Raw genomic sequence first — 11190 nt, 5'->3', positions numbered from 1 at the left:
GGCTCAAAGTCACGGAAGAGTGTGGTACAACCAAAAAAAAAGAAGGAAAAGTAGTGGTAGATCTGAATAGTGCTGTTGAGAATTAGAATGAACTGAAGTGAGAATAGGAACCCGTCATGTGTACCTGGTCCTACGTATGGTGGTATTGGAGTGCATTGATGCCCTGGGGTCAGCAGCACTTCGCACTTTTCCTATATTCATGCTACTGTTGTTTGGTAACCTAACTAAAAGTCCAGTTAGAGTTGTTTGATGTGGATATCACGTGGATCTGCCAGGCGCCCAATGATGTGCCAGATATGGGGGTGACTTGAGCGATGGCTGCTTGGTGGAGGTTTTCGCTGGTTTCACTTTTCCTTTCCATCGAGTGCATTTAGACATTTTTCTTCCTCTTTTTTTGCATTCCACGAGAGCAATGTACACGCTTGTTTCCGGGGCATACAAGTATCTGACGCGGCAGGATGAATACACAATACTAATGCTTGGTCTCGATGGGTCGGGCAAAACAACGCTGCTGGAGCGTATCAAGCACATGTACATCGGTCTACCACTCATGGACGCGGACAAAATCAAGCCGACAGTGGGCGTGAACATCGGCAAAGTGCATATAAAACGGACGCTGTTGAAGTTCATGGACCTGGGCGGTGCACGGGAGCTGCAGGGGATCTGGGAGTCGTACTACGGTGACGGCCACGCATTACTGTTTGTTATCGATTCAGTAGATGAGGAACGCCTGGGAGAGGCCAAGCAGACGCTGCTGCGGTTAATGAAGGACCGGGAACTGGAGGGTATTCCCGTGCTGGTGCTAGCAAACAAGCAGGATACGCAGGACGCTGGGTCGCTGGTGCATGTTAAAGAAGTTGTTAATACGCTGGCCGACTGCATGGATGCACGGGATGTGAGGGTCATGGATGCTTCGGGCAAGGAGGGCCATGGAGTGAAGGCGGCCATTGACTGGCTGTATAGTAGGATCATCGAGAACCGCCAGCGGAAACCGCCTGTCACCAATATATAATTTTGAAGTATATAAATGTCACCATAGTTTGCCACTTGCCAATGTTGGGACTACGTGGCAGGATATCTCCGAGCAGCCGGTGCTTCGACATACACTCCCTTTTCCGCCATCATCGTTATGTCAAAACTCGATATTGTAACTGGGCGCATGTCCAAGCTGATGCTGAGGCGGTGGCCCATGCTGGCGGAGCAGTGCCCGAAGGACGGCTGCCACGCCCCGCTGATGCGCAATCCTGAAACCGGCGAATCCAAATGTGTGTGGCACGATGCGCACGAGCTATTCCCCGATGAGCTGACGGAAGAGGAGGTGCAGGATAAAATATCGGAAACTGCCGAGGGGTCGGTTGGCGAGAGCGAAGAGGTGGAGGAGCCAATTGATACCGAAAAGGAGAGGATGCTCAAGGAGCGCCGTGCACAGAGCGACTTGGCCAGCGAGCGGATTGGCAAGAAGATGCTTGAGGGGTGGGCTATGATGGACAAGATGTGCCCGAACGAGTCGTGCCGTGCTGTGCCGCTGGTCAAGGATCGTGAGGAGGTGCAGTACTGCGTTATCTGTGAGAGGCGGTACATGGATGAGGCAGCGTACAAGAAGAAGTACGGCTCGATTCCTGATGCTGGACCAAGTAAGCCAGTGGCACCATCCAGGGCACCAGTAGCTGCTGCCCCTGCTGCCGCCGCAGTAATTACTGAGAAGAAGGCGCCTGCCAAGGCTGACTCGACGGCAGTGCAGAGGCGCTCTGAGCCGAGGGATGTCGCTCCGATCGATGCTGACTCGATTAGCGTCGCTGTAAAGGCACTCGAGGACAAGGTGGTCAGTCTGTCACAGCAGCTGAGCACCACCACACACTACAAGGACGTGGAGCGCATTGCCAAGGCAATCAGCGCCTGCGCCAAGGCCATCAAGGCGTGCCGCGATTTGTAGATCAAGACCTCAGATCACCAACGCGAAACCGACGTGTGCCTGCGCAGTCGACTTTTTGCTGGAATTTGCTGTTCACTAATTAAACACTGCTTCTTCTGCTCTTCGAACCTTTCACATTCATTGCTTTTGACACAATGGCGACACAGCTCAGCAACAACGCAAATGACACGCTGCCCTGGGTGGAAAAGTACCGGCCGGTGGAGCTCAAGGACGTGGTTGGCAATTCAGAGACGGTGGAGCGGCTCAGGGTGATCGCGCAGAGCGGCAACATGCCCAATCTGATTCTGACGGGGGCGCCGGGAATCGGCAAGACCACAAGCATCCTGTGCCTGGCGCATGCGCTGCTGGGGCCGTCGTTCAAGGAGGCAGTGATGGAGCTTAATGCGTCAGACGACCGCGGCATCGACGTGGTGCGTAACCGCATCAAGATGTTTGCGCAGAAAAAGGTGACGCTTCCAGCGGGGCGCCACAAGATCATCATCCTGGACGAGGCAGACAACATGACGCCTGGCGCGCAGCAGGCGCTGCGGCGGACGATGGAGCTGTACTCGAACACGACGCGGTTCGCCCTGGCCTGCAACCTGTCGGGCAAGATCATCGAGCCGATCCAGAGCCGGTGCGCAATTCTGCGGTATGGCAAGCTGACGAACGAGCAGGTGCTGCGGCGGCTGGTGGAGGTGTGCCGTGCCGAGTCGGTTGAGTACAGCCCCGATGGCCTGGAGGCCGTGGCGTTCTCTGCCGACGGCGACATGCGGCAGGCGGTCAACAACCTGCAGTCGACGGCTAGTGGGTTTGGCTTTGTGTCGCAGGAGAACGTGTTCCGCGTGTGCGACCAGCCGCACCCGGTGGTGATCCGCGCGATGCTGGAGAGCTGCGATCAGGGCGACGTTGACAAGGCTGTGGCGTGCATCAGCTCGCTGTGGAACCAGGGGTACTCGGCCGTTGACATCGTCACTGCTGTGTTCCGTGTCGTCAAGGTTGACGACAGGCTGGATGAGGACAAGAAGCTCAAGTTTATCAGGGAGATCGGGATTACGCATATGCGCATTGTCGACGGGCTGCAGACGCTGGCGCAGCTGCAGGGCCTGGTCGCCAGACTGTGCAAGCTGGCGCTGCCGCCCAGCGCCTTTGCTGTGTAAGAGCACCCAGCCGGCTTTCACATGTCAGGAGATGTCTGATTATTGACTGGGGTGGAGTTGATGTTACATCGGTAATGCAGTTTGAAGAGTCTGCTTGTAGCGCAAAGTATATAAGCCTCGTCCCCATGCTGCCACTACCGCTCCCTCATTTTTGCCACCCAGCGCCTCTTTTCCTCTTCTTCCCCGCATACTCACCTAGCCCCTATTCTTTTAAAAAAGTACATGCTAATTACCCAGCAAGCAAGTAATTGTCTCCTGCTGTTCGTAATAGCCATAGCCGCAGCAGTCCTCGGCACCAGCACCAGCACCGGCGCAGCCAGCGCAGCAGCGGCCGAGCGGCTCTTGAACTGGGAGCCCCCACTGGCAATCGACAGCCAGCCCACACAGGCAGGGTTCCTGGTGCGCAGTCTGTATCGGATCCTGCAGAGCATTGGTTTTGTGGTGACGTCGGTCGTTTTGGTGATCGGCTACGGCGTTTTTGTCGTACTGCTGCCGGGGCTTTACAACCTAGCCAGATACCTGGTGCACGCCAGCAGCTCGGTGATATTCTGCACCATTCTTGCGCTGGCCCTGGGCCTCAGCGGTCTGTATTACTTCCGATACTACTATGCAGCGCCGCCTAAGACGCAGTTACATGGCCACGAAGATCACAAATCGGCGACCGAGAGCGGCTTTGATTTGCACCCGGACGTGGTTGCACGCGGCGACGATGGCGACAGCATGTCGAGCTACTTGGCGTCGCTGGAGTCTCGCAGTAGCAGGGGTATCGGGTTCCCTACCGACTTCCTAAACATGTTCATGAAGAGCATCAGCATTTTCGGCTACATCGAGGAGCCAGTGTTCCACGAGTTCTCGCGGCAGCTGCAGACGCGTCGGCTGCTGGCAGGCGAGCGCATGTTTGATAATGACGGCGACCGCGACGACCAGAATTTCTATGTCGTTATCGACGGCCAGGTGCAGATTTACTTGGTTGACCAGGCCGATGGACAGGAGGCTGTGCAGACATCTCCAGAGCACACGTTGCAGAATGACCCTGTCGACAGCTCCCAAATCAACACTGGCGAAAGCTCCTCGTGGTCAGCTTCATTCGACGATTTGGGCGCCGATTACGCATCCGACCTGAATGAGCAGCATGCGGATGAAGTAGACGGCGAACCGGCAGGGTCGGCCATTCTGCTCAACGAGATTGGGCCGGGCGATGTGCTGTCGAGTCTATTTTCGATTCTGTCGCTGTTCACCGAGGGCGTTCCGCTACGCCAGCACGTGCACGACGATTTGCCCGCTGGCAATCATGTGGACAGTCGTGGTGGCGACCAGGTGTCCGCTGTAGATACGAGCGGGGTGCTGCGCAGCATCCACCTACAGGACACAACACGGCCGAACGTGATTGCAAGAGCCACCACCGACACTACCCTGGCCATGATTCCTGCCAACGCCTTCCAACGAGTGACGCGTCTGTACCCAAAGGCTGCCGCACACATTCTGCAGGTTATCCTGACCAGGCTGCAGCGGGTGACGTTTGCCACCCTGTACGACTACTTGGATGTGCCGCACGAGCTGGTAGCCGTCGAGCGCAACATTGGCGAGCTGGCGAAATACTCGATAGACGCTGGCAAGGCACTGCAGGCTATCAAGGGCATTTATGGCAGCAGTTCAGCCGAGCAGACTAGCAGGGCTACTGCGCAGAGCCCTTTACTCAATGCCTCACGTGCTGGCACAGGCAACGACCTGCCCAGCTACTCTCATCGCTTCGGAGCTACCGCCGGGCTGCAGGCGTCGTGGAAGATCAGCCATGCTATGCTTAGTGCACTGGCCAAGCAGGTCACGCAGAAGCCGCCTATGGAGAATGAGCCCGAGGCTAGCCTGGAACTGCCAGAGGCAGCTAAGATTACGCGCAAGAACAGCACCCAGGACCACAGTCCCCGCCACCGCCGGGCAGGCCAGCGACTCTATTCCCCTGGGCGGCGTGCCAAGCGGTGAGAGCATTGAGCAGCTGCGCAAAGATGCGCTGCATATGCTGTGTCTGAGCATCGGCCTGAATCCCGACACGGCCGATGGCCGGTATCCGCAAGCCAGCACTGAAAGGCAGGCATTGACACCCACTGGGACAATGTCACCGGTGGCCCACTCGAGCACACCGACAAGCCGTCGCAGCAGCACCCACCGCAAACTGCCGCGGACCGAACATTTCCTCCCTCTTCTGCAGTCAATCAACCTGCCTGCATCCCAGCAGCGTGCAGCCTCTGGCACGCCGCCACTGCCGCTATCAGAGATTCCGTCGCTGGCCAACGAGCTCGAGCTGTACTGCGTGCCCGACAACTTTGCTCTGGTTGAGCAAGGCGAGCGGCCCGCTGGTCTGTTCATTGTCCTGGACGGAACAGTCGAGGTGACGCCGCGCAAGTCTGCCGCAGGGTTTGCGCGTGGCAAAGGTGCGTATTCAGCTGGCTCAGCCGATGCCTCGCAGAAGCAGCAGATCAGCGACCTTACTGCACGCATGACGAAACTTGCACGCAAGGGCAACCGGGATATGGAGCGCAGGGAGCACTCCAAGGCACAGAGCAGCGGGGCGTCAAGCAGATCATCGCTGAACAGTGCGCCGAACTCACCGTTCAATCGCCCAAAGCAGGTTTCCAGCTACGCGTTCCTCGGATCTGGCCTGGGAGATAGCATCGACGACGAGTATGATGGTATCATAGATGGTGGCCGGCGACTGCGGCGCCAGCCTTCAAAGCTGCCGCAGGGAAAATGCAACCAAAACGTACAGGCTGGGTGCCGGCGATCTGGTCGGGTATCTTCCAGCACTTACGGATATGGCATCGTTCTGCACTGCACGTACGCGCGGCAGAGTTATCGTTGGCATGGTGTCGCGATGGGCCCTGGATCGAATTTGTGAGCGCTATCCGATCATATTGATGACGCTTGCACGTCGCATCACGTCGCAGCTGCCGCCGGTAGTGCTCAACATCGACTACGCTCTGGAATGGGCGCACGTGCGTGCTGGTGAGATGGTTTATAGGCGCGGTGAGATGAGCGATGCAGTCTACCTGGTGATAACTGGCCGTCTGCGGGCCTTTGTTGAGAAAGACAACGGCAGCATCAGTATCCTGGCAGAGTACGGCCAGGGCCAGTCGATTGGTGAACCCGGGCTGCTACTCAATGAGCCATGCTCTTCGAACCTGCATGCAATCCGCGATACGGAGCTAGTGCGTATTCCGACTGCGCTGTTCAAGGCGCTGATGCGCACTGCCCCCAGCCTGACCTTCCACCTGAGCCGTGCCCTAGCTGTGCGTACAGCGCAGTCGCTGCAGAGCCACCAGCTGATGGAGCAGCAGCGTTCCCGACTGGCCGACGCTATGGGATCGCATGGCGGCGAGGTGGCATGCGCAGCCACAACAAGAACCTGAAGAGCATTGGCATTATCCCTGTCAGCAACGACGTGCCTGTGCATGTCTTTGCACAGCAGCTTGAGCACGCGCTGCGCAGTGTGGCCGGCAGCGTTGCACTGCTAGACCATACTGCTGTGAGCCGTGTGCTGGGCCGCCATGCGTTTGGGCGCATGGCCAGGCTGAAGACCATGAGCTGGATCGCCGAGCTTGAGCAGCGCTGCCGGCTCCTTTTGCATGTGGCTGATGGCGGCATCAGCTCGCCGTGGACCCGGCACTGTGTGCGCCATGCTGACTTCATTCTGCTGGTAGGTGTTGGCGACGGTGACAGCAGTGTAGGCGATTATGAGCGCCTTTTGCTGTCACTGAAGACCACAGCGCGCAAGGAGCTGGTGCTTCTGCACGAGACGCGCAGCTGCCCCACTGGCAGCACACGCGAGTGGCTCCGACTCCGGCCCTGGGTACATGCCCACCACCATGTGCAGATGCCGCTGGGTGTGCTGGACATGGAGGGGCGATATGGGGGGTGGTCAGTATGGCAGCGGTTATCCTTGGCAGCGCCCGGTCACTGCTCGTCAACTCGCTGGTGCAGTCGTCGCGCAAGGTTCTGCCTAGAGTGACACGTCGGCATATCCGCATCCTCAAGTCGCGCATCGAGCACTATTACAACGCCCTGAAGCACAGCGACCCATATGCACGCAAGACACTGCATGGCCCGCGCTCAGATTTTGCACGTCTGGCGCGCTACCTGTGCGGGAAATCAGTCGGCGTGGTCATGAGCGGTGGCGGTGCGCGAGGAATGGCTCTGCTGGGTGTTTCTGCAGGCATTCGAGGAATCCGGGATTCCGGTGGACATGGTTGGTGGCACTAGCATTGGCGCGTTTGTCTCGGGTCTGTATGCACAGAGCCCCGACACTGTGTCGATTCATGGGCCGGCAAAGGCATTTGCACGCCGCATGAGCTCGACCTGGCGCTTCCTCCTGGACGTTACCTACCCGATTCTGGCGTACACGTCGGGCCGCGAGTTCAAACCGTGCCATCTGGAAGGTGTTCCGTGATGCCGAGATCGAGGATCTGTGGCTGCCCTTCTACTGCATCACCGCCAACATCACTAGATCGCGGCCGGAGGTGCATATTGCTGGGCTTTTATGGCGGGTTGTGCGTGCCAGCATGTCCCTTAGCGGGTTCCTGCCTCCCCTGTGTGACGCCAACGGCGATCTGCTAGTCGACGGCGGGTACCTTGATAACCTGCCTGTGCGCGCCATGCAGAGCGAGCTCGGTGCCGACATGATCTTCGCTATTGATATTGCCGGTGAGAACGACTCGAGCCCTGTCAGGTACGGTGAGTCGGTGTCAGGACTCGGTGTTCTGCTGAACCACCTGAACCCATTCCGCAAGTACTGGATCCCAACTCTGTCCGAGGTGCAGACGCGCTTGACATACTCGTCGTCTGACAAGGAGCTGGAAAGCGCCAAGGCAAATTCCGGATGCGTGTACTTGCGTGTGCCGCCCAGGGATGTTGGCGTATTAGACTTTGGGACGGTTTGATGAACTCCACCGGAGAGGGTACCAGTACGCAAAGCTGTGGATATCGGAGTGGCAGCGCGAAGGGCTGCTGGGGCTTTGGCAGGAAGACCGCGGTGCAGCAAGGTGCCGGAAACTCGCTGTCCACGAGCCATTCTGAGGGAGCAACGCCAAAGGCGCTCAAGTTGGCCCGCCGCAACTCCATTTGATCTGCGATTACAGCAACGAGCGCATTTATACATGTTGATGTAATAGCATACCGCACATTTAAATCGATTTGATACACTGGTAATATTGGAGGACTCGTGGGCATCACGATTTCGAGCTGCAGAGACACATTAATACTCGCACAGGTTGAACTCTTGCTCAAAATGCGACGAAGATACATCCTCGTTTTTTGCTGTGCGCTCCTCCATCAGCTTCAGACGCTCTTCCTTGGCCTTTTGAAGTGACATGGGCCACTCGATATGCTCGACCAAACAATCCTTGATAGTAAGAGGCAGGTCACCAAACAGCGGGAGCTCGAACACCTTTTCAGCCCACCAGCCCTGCTGCCGCGGGGGAACAACCTTAGTCGATGGAATTCTCATGGACGGATCGATGAGGAAGAAGGCAAGGATCTTGCGGTGGCCGGGCTTTGACGGATCCTTGAGCTTGAAGCCAGAGACCTGGTGCAGGTAGGTGTTTGGGAAACAGATGCAGCGGCCATTGAGTGCCTCGACACCGCTAGGCTCTTGGGAAAGCGTGGCACTATTATTTTCATCTAACTCGACTCCATACGCAAGCCTTATACCACGCGCATCACCTTCCTCGCAGTCCAAGTAGCTGTCAACCGACTGGCGGAAATTGAGCCTGCTCTCTGTGATATTATCAACGTCGTAGTAGTAGATTCCCGTGGCAATGATGCGCTCGTTGGCCATGGCCTCGACATGCCAGCTGCCACCCTCATACTCTGGCTTGTCTGGAGTCAGTATGATGTTCGACATCTTGACGATCGCCTGAAGGCGACGGCCGTGGAAGCTGAAGGCGGGGAATATAAAGGCAGGATGCAAAAGGTCTGAGGAGCATTTTATAGGCACCCTCATGCCTGTATTTTCCGCAGTCAAATTGCGTGATTCATGCAGCTTGGGTCGAGCTGCACATACAAACCGCCTATTTAAATACCACCTTTCTCGTTATATTTGTGTACACTAAAATGTATTCAACAGGCAAGGTTTCCCTCCCGCAGGCTGACACTGTTGCTCTGCACATCGCTGATCTCGATTGACCTTGTCTCTGTGCTATGTGTCTGAAGTGTGCTCTCCGAATCACCATACTGCTGCACAGCAACGTCCTTGTAATACGGAATCTCCGAGTGGAAATAGGTCTCCCCGCGGAACCAAACCATGCGAGTCGGCGATGCCACGCAGGACAAAGAGCTGGCGGAACCAGACACCGGCAGTCATGAGCAGTATCATCGCCACAATCTCTGCAATAAGAATTCCGGTGTGCTTACCGTTGTGCGGATAAGCACCAGTGACTACGTACTGAAAGATTCGGTAGCCGTTGTAGGACGGCATCGCGTAGAAGATCTTGTAAAATCTGGGCGCAAGTTCAGGGGCGGTCGCACATGCGACAACAGTGCAGATAACAGTAGGGACGGATGGACAGGCGATAAAGAGAGGCGGAATGTTCAGGAACCAGTTGAACAGCCACAGTGGCATTTGCCGAGTTGGACTGCTGCCGCAATGAACCATATCTTGAAGAACGAGGCTGCAGTGTACTTTAGGGCATTTTCACTGTAGTCCGGACCACGGTACACAAGGAATGCCAGCGACAAATAGAACGACAGGATGAGTGACATGCAGACGATGAGAGCTGGCCACATAATGGCCAGATCTCTGAATCTGACCTTGGTGAAGAATGGGAATGTTGTGAGCTTCCACATAATCATGACTGCCAATGAGCAAAGCAACATGCAGAAGCAGCCGAACATGAAGGCGAACGGTGCGTTGTTGTAGTTGTCTGGCGATGCCTCGACTGTTGTGTATCCAATGGGTGCAGTAGCGCTGCATTTGTTTGTGCCGCATCTGATCCACCGAGCCCCATCTGCTGCGACTGGAATGCCTTCACAAGTTGGAGCGAGTACTGGCTTGAAACTACAGATGCTGCCTCGGTCAGCCCTGCTTTGATGAACAACATCTCGCCAATCGGGTGCCGACCACTCGACTCGATAACAGTCAGCGCCTGTGAGGGTCGTAGGATGAGCCATTATATAGTGCGTTGTTCAGCCTGTCGCTCAGGCCAGGATTTATGACCAGAGCTCCCCATGCGTTCTTCCGCACCCATGTCTCGACGCTTTCAGGAGAGTCAAAACCGCCCATGCGAACCCATGTCGGGAGAGAATCTGTTTCAGGGATATCCATGACCATTTGTGTTATATTAGCACCAACCGGACGCCATCGAGATCGACTATCTGCACCGACACATTGTGCGCCAATGTACTGCGTTTGTATATACAGCCGTAGAATAGACACAGTGGTACCCAGATCATGACTGAAAAGACTAACAGGAGTTGAGATAGCTGATCGTAGGCGTGCGGATATGAGGGCGAAAACTGCTGCTGAAGATGCTCACGCGACCACTGTCGCTGTCAGACTGGTATCTCCAGGAATATAGTCCACGCATTGCAGGATTATGAAAATGTTTGCAGGCAAAAGGAATCAAAGGTAGAGAATATTTGAAGTGCGAGTCAGCTTGGAAACGAAGCAAGGAAGCAGAGAGAAGAATTTATAGCTGCCCAGTCAGGCACTAACAAGCCTTTACCTGTTGCCAACGGTATTCGGTATTCGGCAAAAGATGACTACGGAACAGTGACTATATGCGGCCAGTACCCAACTTCGGGGTTCCACTGGTGATGGTGACTGCGTTTCATGCCAGAAATGAACACACTACATGAAAAGCGGACGAATCAGAAGCCAGGACACTTGGTTTGCGGCTTTAAGTCTATTCTCTGCCATATACAAGGATTATATAATCCGAAGGTGTCCGGCCATCCGCCAATATCTGAATAGGCTACAGTGCACAGCAGTGGTTGTATAAAAGTAATACCTTAAATGGTAGTCACATAGCAGCTTGTTATTGCCATTTCCATTGCCATCTGCGCACAGAGCATGCATAGCAGTCCCATACCTGGGAAGCAGCGCATTGAGACATGTAGACTCGCTATGGA

At 55.9% G+C, this 11190-nt stretch overlaps 2 protein-coding genes across 2 annotated transcripts; both read right to left on the bottom strand.

Annotated features, from left to right (window-relative positions):
• Nucleotides 1–8317: 8317 nt before the first annotated feature.
• Nucleotides 8318–9064, bottom strand: DL89DRAFT_227676 (uncharacterized protein; the record flags this gene model as incomplete). The annotated part of the gene is made up of 1 exon (XM_040884863.1): nt 8318–9064. The coding sequence occupies one exon, from the start codon at nt 9062–9064 to the stop codon at nt 8318–8320; it is 747 nt and encodes a 248-aa protein (XP_040739648.1).
• A 222-nt stretch (nt 9065–9286) lies between these two features.
• DL89DRAFT_261028 (uncharacterized protein) lies at nt 9287–9682 on the bottom strand (the record flags this gene model as incomplete). The annotated part of the gene is made up of 1 exon (XM_040885834.1): nt 9287–9682. The coding sequence occupies one exon, from the start codon at nt 9680–9682 to the stop codon at nt 9287–9289; it is 396 nt and encodes a 131-aa protein (XP_040739647.1).
• Nucleotides 9683–11190: the final 1508 nt, after the last annotated feature.

Source organism: Linderina pennispora (assembly GCF_002104995.1).
Source record: "Linderina pennispora strain ATCC 12442 chromosome Unknown DL89scaffold_29, whole genome shotgun sequence".
In the NCBI taxonomy this organism is placed as follows: domain Eukaryota; kingdom Fungi; phylum Kickxellomycota; class Kickxellomycetes; order Kickxellales; family Kickxellaceae; genus Linderina; species Linderina pennispora.
The sequence above is the reverse complement of the archived record's forward strand: the minus strand, read 5'-3'. Positions and strand labels throughout refer to the sequence as shown.